The sequence below is a fragment of the Acanthopagrus latus genome, chromosome 24 (genome assembly GCF_904848185.1).
Source record: "Acanthopagrus latus isolate v.2019 chromosome 24, fAcaLat1.1, whole genome shotgun sequence".
NCBI classification, from domain to species: Eukaryota; Metazoa; Chordata; class Actinopteri; order Spariformes; family Sparidae; genus Acanthopagrus; species Acanthopagrus latus.
The window spans coordinates 2,797,315-2,812,617 of NC_051062.1; the positions used below are offsets into that span (position 1 = coordinate 2,797,315).

The 15,303-nt window shown below is 43.3% G+C and overlaps 4 protein-coding genes across 7 annotated transcripts in view; 3 read left to right on the forward strand and 1 right to left on the reverse strand.

The window, feature by feature from the left end:
* The window catches only part of LOC119015380 (cytidine and dCMP deaminase domain-containing protein 1-like), a 542,642-nt gene that overhangs the window by 41,391 nt on the left and 485,948 nt on the right, over positions 1-15,303 (forward strand). The gene's annotated exons all lie outside the window — the stretch shown is intronic.
* Positions 462-5,279, reverse strand: LOC119015379 (coiled-coil domain-containing protein 151-like). Of its 2 annotated transcripts, none has more exons than XM_037091298.1 (13): positions 5,104-5,279; positions 4,408-4,529; positions 4,216-4,299; positions 3,842-4,033; positions 3,646-3,747; positions 3,184-3,309; positions 2,790-2,912; positions 2,382-2,531; positions 2,123-2,283; positions 1,860-2,016; positions 1,581-1,733; positions 914-1,001; positions 462-833 (listed from the first exon to the last, which is right to left on the reverse strand). In XM_037091298.1, exons 1-13 carry the CDS (start codon positions 5,180-5,182, stop codon positions 712-714), a joined length of 1,659 nt encoding a protein of 552 aa, XP_036947193.1. In that variant the 5' UTR covers positions 5,183-5,279; the 3' UTR covers positions 462-711. The 2 variants fall into 2 exon arrangements, with proteins under 2 accessions (XP_036947193.1, XP_036947194.1); XM_037091299.1 differs by having other exon boundaries at positions 712-833; positions 4,216-4,269.
* Positions 6,872-11,928, forward strand: LOC119015375 (ankyrin repeat domain-containing protein SOWAHC-like). Its single transcript, XM_037091289.1, has one exon. The coding sequence runs from the start codon at positions 7,359-7,361 to the stop codon at positions 9,165-9,167; it is 1,809 nt and encodes a 602-aa protein (XP_036947184.1). The 5' UTR covers positions 6,872-7,358; the 3' UTR covers positions 9,168-11,928.
* Positions 7,359-9,167, forward strand: LOC119015658 (ankyrin repeat domain-containing protein SOWAHC-like). The gene has a single exon (XM_037091873.1). It carries the CDS (start codon positions 7,359-7,361, stop codon positions 9,165-9,167), a length of 1,809 nt encoding a protein of 602 aa, XP_036947768.1.

A 15,303-nucleotide genomic window follows, 5' to 3' on the forward strand; every position in this document is an offset into this window, starting at 1 on the left:
GGTCTTGATGCTTAATTTAATATGCCTTCATTGTCACTGTTGTGCTGTGAAACAGTCAGGTGTTTCTTTGCTGAGCTCTGTTACCTGTCACTGTTTTTGTGGTTTGAGGTTTGTCATGTTTATAGTGAAATGAAAAATTGCTGTAAATTGTTTCAGGATGTGAAATAAGATTGAATGAGGTTATGATGCTGGAAACACCTCTGCTGATTTGTGTTTTGTTTGCCTTTCTGACATACATTAAGGACAGCTTAGTCACTTGTAGAATATTCATCAAGGTTCAAATATTAATTTAAATGTCATTCTATAACACAGTCTTGCGTAAGGAATTGTAAGGTGTAGTCCATTCCATTTCAATCAACAGAGCAATGACAGAGAGATCCTTCAGCAACAAGGCACCTTTTTGTCCTTATGTGCTCATTTATTGTGGAAAAAAGAAAAAGGAAAGAATAAAATCAGTGGTAAAAAAGTGTAAGTTTGATTGTTTATTGGTTTCTATGAGGCCAAGGGAGGAATCTTAACTGTGAAAAAAGAGATGGTGTAACAGTGACACCCAGACAACAAGAAACCAGTGAAAGCACAAGTACATCTAGTCATAAATATTCAACATCTTTCAACATGTCTGAAAATATATTTTAGTAAGCTCCTTCGACACTCCAATCAGCTTTTAATTCAGATCATTTATCAAGTCTTGAGACTGTGGAGGCTGTCGGATCAGAACTTGCCCTTCTTCTTCCAGTTCTTCCTCTTGGACTTGGAGTCAATGATCAGCTGAGACTGACGCTTCAGTGCTTCCCGTGAGAGGAAGTCAACCTCGTCCTCTTCGCTCTCCTCCTCTGAGACACAAGCAGACCACGACAGATTTAGACTGTGTGCTCGTATTAATGTGTTTGTGTGTGTTTGGCTCTCAACTCACCGTCATTGAAGGAGTCTGGTCTTTGGTCCTCGGGCAGCGTGACACGGGTGTTGGAAGCCGGCAGTTTCCCCTCAATCCTGACAAAGAACTGCTCAGAGAAGCAAAGACACATGTCGATTTTCAATATTTAATATTCATCGCAAAATGTCCCTTGTTTCTTGGAAATCTGACTCAGAGTTTGGCTTTTCATGCTTACAACCGATCAAAATAAGATCCTGATGGGGAATTTCATATATTAAGCTCACATAAGATGGAACAACAACTCAGAAAGTTTGCAAAGATTTTTGGCTGCCTTTCCTTTCAGATAAGTTATGCGAGCACAGAGGCACACTTTCCACACTCTGCCACACTGTGTTCCTTTGTGACAAGACACCTGACGTGCCCTTTGCCAGAACTGCATTTATCACTGTAAGACCAAGGCTCCCTCACAGAGGCAGCTGCTAGTTATTTCAATTTTCTTTTTAGGTTACAGAAACTATTTTTTTTAATGATCCAAGAATGTAAGAGTATGAGCACTCTAATCAAGTTTGTTGGAGGCTTGATGCGGAAACGTGTTGGAGTCACTCAAACTGGAGACACTGAACTGCCTCTGCAAAGTCTATCCAAAATCCCACCCAGCTCCAACCCACTGCGATGCTGCATGAATGTTTATGGAGCTTCCACTCACATCCTCCTCCTCCATCTCTTTCATGAGCGCCGTCAGATCCTTTCCCCGCACTTTCTCGTGCAGCGTCTGCAACTTCAGCTCGCACTGAGTCATCAGCTCCAGCAAGTACTCATCGGCGTCTGGAGACACCTCAGCCACTGTGTCCTCCTCACTCTGGAGAGAAGTGGAAGAATTTTGAGAGAAAGGGAAATTAAAACCTAGAACAATGACACATATTAAGAATAATGAATGTCAGTTGTACAGTTGGACAAATCATGATGGATGAGGCTGTATATATACCAGTATGATGTGTTGAAGTTTGTCGGCGAGGTGCTCCACCCCGGCTCGGACGGTACTGAGGATTTTAATAAGCCAATCGTGGCGCTCTCTAGCGGCGTCACACCTCTGCTGCTGAACCTGCAGCTGCTGCTCACTCTCCTCCAGCGCTTGTCGGTCTCTGATGAAACCACAGAGAAAGAGTAGAAGCTTGAAAATCCCTAGCAGTGCATAACGAAGCATTACTCAGCTGCATATACAACCCTTCAGTTGTCCAAGTATCTCACCTGGATAGTTTAGCTTCCCCCGAATATTTCATATCCTGGAGCTGTTGGCTCAGGAGCTCCTTCTGCTCCTTCAGCTGTTCTAGCTCCTTCTCGTTCTCCGCCCTCAGCCTCTCCAGGTGTTGGTGTCTGTCCTTCTGCGACGTAAAGCGCTCCGCTATCTCCTACATGCAACAAATGAATCAAAAACCTATATGTAAACACCAATGGTAACCACGCAAACATCCGAGTACAGTGTGTGTACAGCGACTTCTCCTCTTTCCTGTATATCTGTGACTCCTGTGGCCTCCTTGATGCGTCGGAAGGCCTCCTCGAAAGTGTAAATGGCTTTCTCCTCTTCACCTGCCATCCTGGAGGTGCTGCGCTGGGCCTCACTGCTCAGCTCATCTGGCTGCATAGCTGTCCTCTGAGCCTAACAATAATGCAAAGAATACGTTATTCAAGGTACTCTACAGAGTGCTGTTTTGAAGTAAACTACCAAAAATGTGATTGGCTGCTTTTGGACTGATAGTCGCTGGCCCGTTAATGGTCATGTTTCCTCATGTCATTTGCATGTTTAAGGGCACTTGGCTAGCTAGAAAGTAGTCCACCAAGAGAGGGAACAACATCAAAATAAAAGCATGCATTACAATATCCCTACACTGTAAATGTACCACCATGTGTTTCTCACCCTTCGATCAACTTTTTCAGCCTGGGCCTTGCGTTCCTCCACCTCTCTCCTGTGGATGGCTATAATGCGCTCTCTCTCCTTGCGCTCCTTGTAGAGCTGTTCTTCCAGTTGCTGTAACTCAGCCTGGGGGGAAGAAGAGAGGGAGGGAGTGATGGGGAGGGAGGGAGGAAAGGTAGGGAACAAGGGAGATAACACAGAGGGTCAAAATACATTTTAATTTGACAACAGTGAATTTTTGATGACTGTATGAACACAGGTGAATAAACAACTAAAAGCCGTAGCTGGTTTACTTGTGACTGATTTAACTTGTATCATCAGTAATAGCAGCAGTGGTGAGCGAATCATCCTTCTGACCCCTTCATGAGAGACATGCATGTCTTGAGGTTCGGATCACCTTAGCAGTTTCTTTAGATAGCTGGGCGGCGTCGTACGTGGCCTGCATGTTTTGGCGCTCCTGTCTGGCCTTCAGGATTTCTGCCTCCAAACTGTCCAACAGACCCTCGTAGGTCAGACTCTCCTCCTAAAGAGAGGCGAGAGATAGAAAGAGGAAGGACAGAAAATGTGGATATAAACTGAGAGAGCTCCTGCAAGCGTTTCTAAAAGGATACGATTTTACTGGGACGGTTGCAACACTTTGAGCTGGACCACATGTCATTCTTTCTTTCATATATTTCAATCACACAAACAAAAAGGGGCAGATACATTGCAAAATAATCTCTAATACTGGCAAATCAGCACTAATAAGTTTTTAATTGGAAATCATTAAGGGGGTGGTGTGACCAAAACCCCTGACACATGTCCAATAACATAAGTGCAGAAATTCATTTGAGGCAAACACTGTGCATGCTGGACTAACCTGCAGGTGACTTTTGACTTTCTGATAGTTAATCATGATGTTCTCAGCTTCCTTGCACTTAAACTGGGTCTTCTCCAGCCTGTTCTCCAGCACCCGCAGTGTCTGAAAGACACAGATTATTTACAGAAGGTGTAAATGTGTGCTATTGAACACCAGACCAAAAAAAACCAAAAACAACTATCATAGTAGTAACTACCATGGCATCTTCCTCTTTTTTCAAGGTGCGAGCATCGGCATACTGTGCTCCACTGCTGCCCTCTGGTTTCAGCCTCTGGTACTCCAGCTTCAGCTCTTCCAGGCGGCGCTGTTTGGTCTGGGTGATGTGTTTTAGGGCATTGAATTTCTTCTTCTTAGACAGCACACTTCGTTCTAGCATAGTCAGGGATGCCTTAAAGAAGGGTAATGACAGGGAGAGGGTGTGTCACACAAGAGAGACAGAACCGGACGGAGAACTCTTCTATTTCAAAGTGTGGTGGATATTTTTTGCAGGGGAAGGGAGTCCATCAATATAACATTAACTGTTAACTGTGAACTTGAATATCACACAGTATTTAGGCACCATCCCCTCACCTTCCCTGGCATTCCCTTCTCCAAGCCTCTGTTATGAAAGGCCACTTCATAACCCTGGGAGGAGAGACACCAAAGGGAACAAGACTGTAAAAGAAAGTCAGGTATGATCTCTTTGACTGTTCAAATGAGGACAAAAGAAAAACACAACCCAACACAGCGGAGAAAGTCGCCTGTGTTTCACGGGGGACTCACAGCATTAGCCTCAGCCTGTTCTCTGCACAGCCTCTTGTTCTCCTGCCTCAGCTGCTGGATGGTTTCTCTGTTCTTCTGGATGGTGGCCTGGGAGCTCTCATGGAACGCTGCTCTTTCGCTCTCTGGTGGACACATTTAAGGGTTACATGAATGAAAATGGCGACTCTCAATACTCACTAATAATATGGCTGATGATAATAATAATAATACTACGAATAATACTACTACTACTAATAATAATAATAATACATGTTGATGATTTTGGATTAATATTAATGCTACATGTGTATGTGTCATTTTACTGCTGTCGTGTTTAATGCTGGGCTCATTTTCACTACTTCATATACAACAGTTTAATCTATAGATATGCATCATATTGTACGTTACTGAAGAAACAGTAATGTCAGGCAAATGTAGCAGAGTAAAAATGCAATTTCATGCCTTTCAGATGTAGTAAAATACAAGTATAAAGTTTCACAAAATAAAGAATACTCGAGTATAGTATAAGTGACTCAAATGTATGCTTTAGTACTTAAATAAATGCACATACCAACAGCACTGACAAACAGGCACGATGACAAAACTTTTACAGCAACCGTTACCTGAATACATCAGCTAGCTAGCTACGTGTAGCAAAGCGCACTTCCTTTTGCGTGAACTTAAATCAACGGCCAGACGTCCTTTAAGCAAACTTACCCAGTAGTTGGATTTTACGCTTCATCTCCGTTATCTGGTCTTGCAGCGGAGCTTTAACCGAGCGGGACCTGGACGACATCTTTGTTTTTGTGCGTGTTTCACAGAGTTAGCAGAGACTTCTATCTGTTCCCCTCTACAGGTTAGCTTGACCCAAACGGACAGCGGTTGCCTAGCAACCTGTACACCTACCCCAAAGCGAGGCTGAAGGACCCGTATGAAGCAGCAGCCACTCAGGGTCATATTCTTATTTACTGAAGATCCCCTTCTTATACAAATATCACTCAAACAAATGCATTTATATGTAAATATATATACACATATATATGTATGTTTACACCAGAATCCTAAATAATATGAATAAGTAATTATATTGTAGTAATGTAGAAATATAGTACAGTATATAATGTAATAAAACATTCCAGTGCAACATATTGGCTGTTCAATTAGAATAGAATAGAATAGAATAGAATAGAATAGAAACTTTATTGTCATTGCACATCAGGTATACAATGAATTTGCAGTGCTTCTCCGATCAGTGCAGTATTAAATATCAAAACAGCAATAAATAAAAATAGCATAAAAGAATAGAAAGATTAAAAGGGTTTGTTTGGTAGTGAAGTCATGTGTGTACAGGGAGTTTGGGAGAGGGGAGGAGAGCTATGTCAGTCAGCTTTTCTACTGGGATGTCAGGGATGAGGGATGTTGAATGCTGAGCTGTAGTCTATGAACAGCATCCTGACATGAGCTTCCTGGCTGAGTGCCACTCTGAGTGTTAATCTGTGAGCGAATTTATGTGGGTCCAGGTTTGGGGGGAGACAGGCCTTGATGACAGGCCTTCATGACAACAGATGTTAAGGCAATAGGTCTGTAGTCACTGAGACACTTTGGGGCAGGAGTCTTTGGGACAGGGATGATGGTGGCTGACTTTAGGCATGGAGGGGTGGTAGCCTGGGACAGTGAGAGGATGAACAGCCTGGTCAGGACTCCCACTGGCTGATCGGCACAGGCACAATGTACTAATCCAAGTACTCCATCTGGTCTGGCGGCTTTCCTGGTGTTCAAAGTCTTCAGTTACGTTCATGTTAATTACAGTTAACATACAATACATTGTGTTACTATGAAACTAATAATCACATCAATAGAAACAAACACATTAAATTGTCTAAGATAACTATGAATCCTAATAGTGATATTAGTATTTTTTTATGTAATATTTTTTCCTTTTTTTTTTTTTAAACCCATCTTTTTATTGCAACGTTATTCTTTCCCCCAAAATAACTGATTTATCTAGGGACACACTGGCTTCAGTTAATTCATATCAGAGCCATGACATAAGTGGATAGTGTCTGTTTGTCTTGCAGATACAGATGAAAAGTGGCATTCTAAAATAAAACTAAAATAATTCATTATAAATCAAACTTAGAGACAAATAAAACTGAACTGTTAACTTATTAACTGAGTTACATACACCTGATTTTAGCAAACATGTATAATATAATAGACTGTTGACCATCAACTTCAGAACTCCTTGATAAATATGTATTACTAAATATTTCGCATGATCTGACACGTCATGTCTTTCTCTTGAAGTGACAGTGAAGCATTAATGTACCTGTGCACTTTTGGCTGACTCAGACTGGGACTATTCCACACACGTTTAGTCATGTTGTGCAACATAGCAACCGGTCCCCAGCCCTCATCAACAAGCTGTACACACATTGATCAGTGGCTGTGTGTTTGTGAGAATGACTCTTACTTCTTAGTAACTTCCTCACGTCCATCCTTAACATGATTGTTCGCGCAGCAGCGTGCCCTCTTCACAAACAGTCGGGGGATGTTAAACTAGTGAGGACCACTTTAAAAGCGACAAAAATAAAATAAAAGTCAGAATGTGAATGCTCAAAAATATATGTTATAAACATCTCTTACTCTTCTTTTTTCATTTTTATTTCTATTTTTTCATTTTTTTTAGCAATATAACGTGACAATAATTCATTCAACCCCTCCACAGACTAAATGGTACGGTCCCGCCCTCGGTTGCTAGGAGACAGCGAACGCCTAAGCTCTAGAAATACAGCGCAGAGAAAAACTCTCCCTCACGCCAGTCCTCACTTAGCGAGTGATAGCGGTTCTACTCGACTCGTCTCTGTACCGGGGGGGAATGTGTCGGTGGATTAACGGTACCGAACCACCACGTTCACATGCTGTCATCTCACCGTCAGAACGTCACACTGAGCTGAGTTAAACTGTTGACAATGGCCGCCGACTTCACTCAAGAGACCATTCTGGACTTTTTGAGGGAGCGAGGAGGCAAGGTGAAGAACACGGATTTAATTGAGCACTTCAAGGCCGTGTTCCCGGAGGACCGCGAGAAGAAGGCGGCCGTCAGGAACACATTTAAAAACTACGTGGACAACGTCGCTTTTGTAAAAACCGAGAGCAGCGAAAAATACGTCTGCTTGAGGAAGAAGTTTCTCGGTTCGGCAAAGGAGCAGCGGGGCTCGAGTGTGAACGGTGAAACTGACCCAGGGCAAGTTTCGAACGAGCGGAATCCGTTGAGCCGTTACCCGTCAGGAGCGCACCGCGCGGACTGCGGGCAGGTACGCGGTGATGACGCGGAGGAGGACCCAGCCCTCCCTCGCTCAGCGGGGCAACCAACACCTGGCTCAGGTTACGGAAATGACAGCGGGGAGAGCCAAGTTCCGCCCGAATCTTCTCCTGCAGCGAGGAAAGCAGGCGACAGGAGAGAGCGTGACGAGTTCGTTTGTGTGGTTGAGGAGGCGGAAAACAGCTCAGGTGAGATGGGAAACCGAGAAAGCTTCCGAAGAGGGAGTAGGGAGTCCAAGAAGGAGGAGCAGCAGGGGGGGAGAGCGCCTGAGATACCAGATATTGCAGTGATTGAAGCCTCACCTCTCCCTGCAGAGGGATCTATGTTCACCCTGCCTGGGCCTGTACAAACCGGTACAGCAGGACAGGTAGACACGTCTGCGGCTGGGCTGAATCCCAGAGACAGACAGGTTGAGACTCTTTTGCCTGAAGGCCCTCAGGAAATGGAGCAGAATAATGTGGTGATCAGGCACCAGGCAAGAGGTTCCCAGCGCAGAGCCAGACCGCTGCCGGCAGACGAAGGGGAGGACGAACAGCAGTCGGATGCGCAGAGCTTGTCCGAGTTTGGGAGTGAAGGCTCCCCCAAAGGCAGCCGCCAACACTTCATCGAGGTCATGATGAACAGCTCCCCCCAGGTGAGGCGCAGCATGGTGCTGCGCAGCTCGGTCAGCCTGTCCAACAAAAGTGACAGTGACTCGCTGTCCTTGACCTCCTTCGTGGACGACGACAGGGCCTCGGTCACCCTGGACCCGCTGGAGCACGAGTGGATGATGTGCGCCTCGGATGGCGAGTGGTCGAGCTTGCACCACCTCCTCGACTCTGAGCCCAGCCTGGTCCTGAGGAAGGATTTCGTCACTGGTTTCACCTGCCTGCACTGGGCAGCCAAGCACGGCAAGCCTGAGCTGATAGCGCTGATCATCAACTTCGCCAAGCAGCACAACGTTCCCATCAGCGTTGACGTGCGATCCAACTCCGGCTACACGCCGCTGCACATAGCTGCCATGCACAACCACATGGAGGTGGTGAAGCTCCTGGTGGGGGCCTACAATGCAGATGTGGAACTCAGGGACTACAGCGGGAGGAAGGCCTGCCAGTACCTCACTGACAACGTGAGCGTGGACATACGGGACATCATAGGAGCGTACGAGCGTTCTGACTCAGCGAGTGCAGACCGCAGAGACGGTGGTCGCTGGAGGTTCTCTAAGGTTCTCCAGTCTAACCTCAGGCCCAGCAGGCTCCTCAGCCCCAGTGACTGTGACTCTGTGGATGGGGAGGTTCGATACAGAGAGAAACCCGTCAGGAGGAAGTCATCATTCAGAGGGGTGAAGCCCAAACTGGACAGGCTCCGCCTGAGGACGTCGCAGATTGTCCACAGCGTGTCGTTCCGTGACACAGAGGAGCTGCAGTCACTGAGAGATTCCTTTAGGTCCAGACCCAAGACTCATTTCTTTGGGTGAGATCAGTTCAGGAAATGGTGTACAGGACATTAGGACACGACATTTAACACACAAATGTGTCACAAGGATTATAAAATTGTCCAGTTGGACTCAGTTTTACGGGGGAAATGTTATAAATGAATCATAGACCTGCTCAGTTTGGAAAGTGTCACCAGATGACTTTTGTTGTGAATCGCAGCTATAAAAATAAAGGTTGACTGATTTACTTTGAGTCTCCACAGCGACAATCGAATATGTTTCTGATTCTGATGTATTTCATAATTAAATGATGAATATTTGTATCTATATTTGCCGCAGTTATTTTCATTATGGGGTGAGTCGGCACATGTATCAACAGGGCCTGATGACAGGTTTGAGGAAGTATGTTGTGGGGGAAGTGATGAGGTAGAAGAGCTGAACATGTTTTCTGGACAAAAGAAGCTGCTGCTGCACAGAATGAGCTGTATGATGGACCACGTGTGTTGCTGGCCAGGCCTGCTGGGTGGCATGGACAGATCTGGGCCCTGTATACTATGTATAGTCTGACATTGGACAAAGTAAATAAAACAAGTACATTTAAGTTGAACACGTTTCTAACTGCAACTTTAGACTGTAAGAAAGCATTCAACATGACAGAACATCCGTTCATAACCCAGGTGCTACAGCGTTGTGAATATGGACTGAAATGACTCACATTCTGTACAGTATTAATAAAACAAGCTGAGTTCTATTGGAGGCTTGTGTTTATCATATTAATGCTTGCAGCTAGAACTTTCCGGCGATCACTTATTTTTGTTCTGCGTTCTACCTCAAATGTGGGAGCTGTGAGAACACAGTGCGGATGGCGACCTCTGTGATGTGGCTCTCTCAGAGCCCAAACTAAAGCCTCTCAACCTTGAGCCTGCTAATCTGAGCCGCTGCAGGCAGATTTCTTGCGTCACAAGGTTGTGTTGCGAGGCCAGGCCGGAGGCTTTTAGGAGAGCTGCGCTGCTCTTGAGTGATTTTACTTTTCATATTTTCCAGGACCAGAAATTCAGTCTGGTGAATCATGTCACCAGCATTAGAGGGCAAAGTAGAGTTACAGCCATCTGGAGGGGGTGAAATCCAAGAAACTGGATCATTTGGTTAAGTCCCTGCACAGCACTGATATATAATATTTTACAAACTGTTTAATGAATGAGATCCATCCATAACATGGTGGATGGGATCTATACTGGACAATAACACTATCAAAGCATCATAAAAGAGAAATTTAGAGCTAAAGAAATCCTGAAATTTGGCATCACTCATGAATCTCATGATGCGTGAACACATTCATTTAATCCACAACATGCTGCTTCATTTGAGAACTCGCTGTACAAGCTTTGCATGTCAAGCTGCATTAAGCTCTTAGCCAGAGGCCTGTGGAGGCGAAGGAAGGCCGACTGTGTACACGTCAGGGAAACACTTTATCAAAGGTGCATTTCCGCGATGTCATGCACTCAGAATTTTGGGGCACCAAAATTAGTGGGCATGGTTTTCCACTTAGAAGTTGATAAAGTGGTTTCAGCATCATAAAAACTGAATTTTCAGCTCCTGTAGGGTTTGAGAGTGCATCTTTCAGGTATGTGAATGCATCTTGACACTGAGTCCATTGGAAGGTTGCATTTTCATTTTCTTTTCCGAGAGAGCATGCAGCAGGACACTGTGACGTGCAAATTTCCTGATGAACTTGCTGTAATATGAACAAAGTGCCAAGAAGGCTCTTAGTTCAGCTGCTGAGTGTGGAGCTGGCCAGACTTGAACACTTCTCATTTTTGTGGGTATGGCTACTGACCTTGGGAAAGTTGTTAGTTTCATTTATCCATTTTTTTTGTACCAGGCTGTAAACATATTTAATTCTGCTGTAAAGTTTGGCATTTTAGCTTTAGCTCAAGGCCGACCCTGCTTAGCTTATGAGATTTGACCAGATCTGGCCAATCCAGGGTGGTGTGGCATTAAACGACAGCTGCCTATAAAGCAAATGCACACCTTTAGATCGCCTTTTGTTCATTTCTTTGCAGTACAGGCATGTACAGAGTTCCCTAAGGGTCATGGTGAGAACTGTTTTTAGGAACACTTTCGCGTAACCTTGCATGGTTGTGACACACACACACACACACACACACACACACACACTCTCACTCAAGTTGAGACAATTACCAGTAAGTCAAAATACTGCTGACAACTTCAGAATGACTCACTTGCAGCACTGCCTTAAACATAATCACCTCCAATGTCATGTTTTTGTTTTTTTTTGTTTCTTTCATTTCTTTTAATAAATTAGAGTGGTATATTCTGCATGCAATACCGCATTAACCGTTTTAGGTTTTCATCTTTCACAGGAAAAAATAAATAAATAAATAAATAAACACAAAAATCCCTTAAAAGTCCAGATGAAGCTGCTTGGAAAAAGGGTGGTTGGAGAAGCCACAGCATGAAAGCGATGTACACAGTTTGCGGTTGCATAGTACAGTACATGAAGTTCCTTTTAAAACAGCATGCCGTTTTTGTATTGCACATCACTGAAACTTTGTATACTGGACCTTGCTGTTGCTCCGACTGTCCCGCACGGGTCTTCCGTTTTATTTCAGCACATGTACACAGCAAGTAGCATTTCTCAAAGACATTATGTACATTTGTTATAAAAATAATCAACAGCAAATATTCATCTATGACTTTTCTACTGGAATAAATATTTGTTCATTTGCTTCTTTTCGTGTGTTTTTTTTTTTTTTTTTTTCCTCATTTATTTTACAGTTTACCAAAGAAAGTCCTCCCCCATAAATTCTGACTTTTGTGGTCACCTTGAGATTTAATCCATGACAAAAATAAATAAAGAAATAAAAATAAGTAATGAGTTTCATTGTGAGATAAAGATTTGGCCACAGGTAAAGGTCAAACAAAAGCAAAGGTAAAAGTTTTTAGGTCTGTGAGTGAGCTTGGTCCTTTTCTGTTCTGATCTAACTCCCCAACTCTAATAGGCAAGCCTGTCTGAACACTGTAAAGAGAGGGACGCTGGTCTGGATATCCTTTCTGATTGTCTCAAACAGCCCTACTCAACATTGGTTGGTTTGATTTAGGATGGAAAATGGCTCCCTGTTCCGTCAACCAATGGGGTGTATGCTGTGGGGCAGAATGAGACGGATAAGTGTAAAACAGCAGCGTTATGCGCAATCCTTTTTGCCTTTTTTTTTCTTTTCATTTGCCGTCTTGATGTTTCAATGCATTAATACCCAGAGCGCAGCAAAGAGACAGGGAATATGGGCAAAAGATATCAACTGTGCCCTCAGACTAGATTCACATTGTAGGAACAGTCGCTCAAATCCCACCTCAGTTTTTTTGCTTATTCTTTTGTGCTATACAAGTTTTTCCCCTTTCGTCCAGATCATTACTTAGTGATCTTCAAGAGAAAGTATCCCAAACGTGCTCAGTAGTACAGAGGTGACCAAAAAGTCTTAATTTGTGTAGTGTCAGAGGATGTCAGGGTGTTGTGGTTGGTCGGGGTGGTAGATGGTAGTTGGGGTACACCTCCCACTTTCATACGGTAGAGCAGATTTCTTGTAGTATTTTTCTTTTTTAAAAATCTTAACTGCAACCTTTCTTTATTTTTGGAAGTACAATATATGCTGCTGGTTAGCTTAGCTTAGCATTAAGTCGGGAAACAGTTAGCCTGGCTCTGTACAAAGTTAACAAAATCCACCGACCAGGACAGCTACATCAAACCTTTATATCTCTTTTCTTTTGATCCATAAATAACAAATAAAATAGCAGTTTTAAGGGGGATTACATGTCAGACTTCCTGAAGTCTGCTGGTTGCCTGGCGACCACTAGAGGTGACAATTACGCTCTTCTAAGATGCATCACGATGGTAGAGCAAAGACAGAGCGTAAGCTGGAGTTTGCAGCCTGCACTGATTCTTGATTTTTCTGGCCCCAGCTGGACAATACAGTTGTAAAGCACCCCGTGTGGGCACATTTTGGATTTTGTGAATTTAGTGGGAAGCACAAACTGGACAAGATGCACACATTGTGTAACTTCTGCCTCACAACAATAACTGGCCATGTTAGTTCGGGTCATTTCATGTGGGGCTCTGCAGCCATAAACAATACAGAGAGCCTCATTAATCAACCACTAATTTAGGAATCACAGTCAACTAGGAGGGAGAGCTATTTGAAGACAATATCTTTGTAGACTACGGGCCACATGTCATGCACCACAGATGTGTTGTGTCGACAATGGTATGTACTGAGGTGGCTCACACAGATACTGCCACTGAAAAGATGCATTTTTTTTTCTTGTCATCTGATTTTTTAAAGAACGTTATGAAGAAAAGATTTTTTTTTTAACTGCCTGTTTTAAATGATGGAAAAGTAGCCATGCGCAGTGATATTGGGCAAGTTGCGTACGCGCTACACTGAGATGCAACAAGATGAGAATCGTGCATTTGAATGAAACGGTGAGGTCAGTGAAGAGTCATACCTGCCATTCACATTCATTAAAGCAATCATTTAAAAAAAAAAAAAAAAAATCTCAAATCTGTTTTGCAGAATTGTCCAATTTGAAGAATAACCATACCTAGGTTAATAATCCCCCCCTGCACTGCCATCTACTGGTCCCTGAATGTTCTGACCACATCCTTGCGCAGAGTGACACATTTTGCACTGCACTGTTGAGCAATGAAACACTCCAAGTTAGCTGTGGTCCAACAAAACATACAACAGACACAGCTTGTCCTCAAAACCAGGTACAGCTGTTTTTTTTTTAAACATACAATACTGTGACTGAGTTTCTAATAATTCATGACAAAATGTTTAAAGAAGTTTGAATAAATGAAAAAAAAAACTCCCTAAAAGCAGCATCTCCCAATGAATGTTTTCAAGTTTTCTAAGAATTTGTTACTAGAAATCTTAAATCGCCAGATAGTTACACTGTATAGATAAAAAACAAAAACAAACAAACAAACAAAAAAAAAACACACATTGTATTTTAGGGAACTGATCCTCTTTTGAGCCAGATTTATTTTCTAAGCATTCTGTTTGATATTCATTCATTTGTATGGCACCGAGCTAACAGGGTGCCGCAGCAGTGACTACTATACATGACTTCAGTCAGACAAGAGGTTCTAAATGATAAAAAGCAGCTTTAACATTTGTCTTAACATGCCAAAGTAAATTCTTCTGACGAATGCAGTCTCTTATACTGTACATATCTGATATCATTCAGCAAATTGTGAAAGCAACCGTTTGTTTCATGGGGATTTCTGTTCATTCATAGGTAGATATCCCAGGCAGTGTGTTTTTGGTGCCTATTTCTATGGTGAGGCCAGAATATGGTGGGACAACAATACATTAAATATATATATTACCTTATTTCTTATCTAGTGTATATTATGGATTAGTGAATTCTTTATTGACTAAATATAATCTAATTATCCATTTACTTTCAATAATATCCCTCAATTCCTTTAACAGCTGAATTTAGCACGGAGTAGACAGGAAGTAAAGCGCCGAAATAACAAACAGCATCCGGTTACTTTTCAAAATAAAACACACCAGCACTCGTCGTGAGGCCAGCTGCCTACCGTACTGTGCCGTGGTGGACTCAAACCGCAGCGGTGGGGACTGCCGGAGGGCGGAGCAAAACCCGATCGGAGCCGCAAGGCAGCGGACCGTATCCAGTGGAAACTGGGCCGACTCATTAGCTATTGTCATGGCTAAAAACAACATACAAAGAAGCTAACGTTAGCGTTGGGCTAATACGAGCTACAAACATAGCGAAGTTGGCAAACCTTACATATTTCATGAAAATAACAAATTCCCCCTGAAACAAAACAAATTATTACCTGTCAACAGAAAGAGAGCAACCTCTGCATCACTTTTCAGGTCCTTCACATGCCCCAGTTGTCTCCACCACTAAAACGCTGCACCAATGTTGACTCGGGTCTGACTTCTTTCTTTATCCAGAGCCTATTTCGTCGCAGCCATTTCTGTCTCAGGCTTTCTTTTCCTTGCCTGGTTAGTGGGGTGAGCTGTTACAAGTAACGCTGGCTGCATTTTCTCTGCCATTGTAACCAAATGAACGTCTTCTCCTGCAACTATTTCTGCAGAGGAGTGTGCTGAATATTTCCGGCATCAGT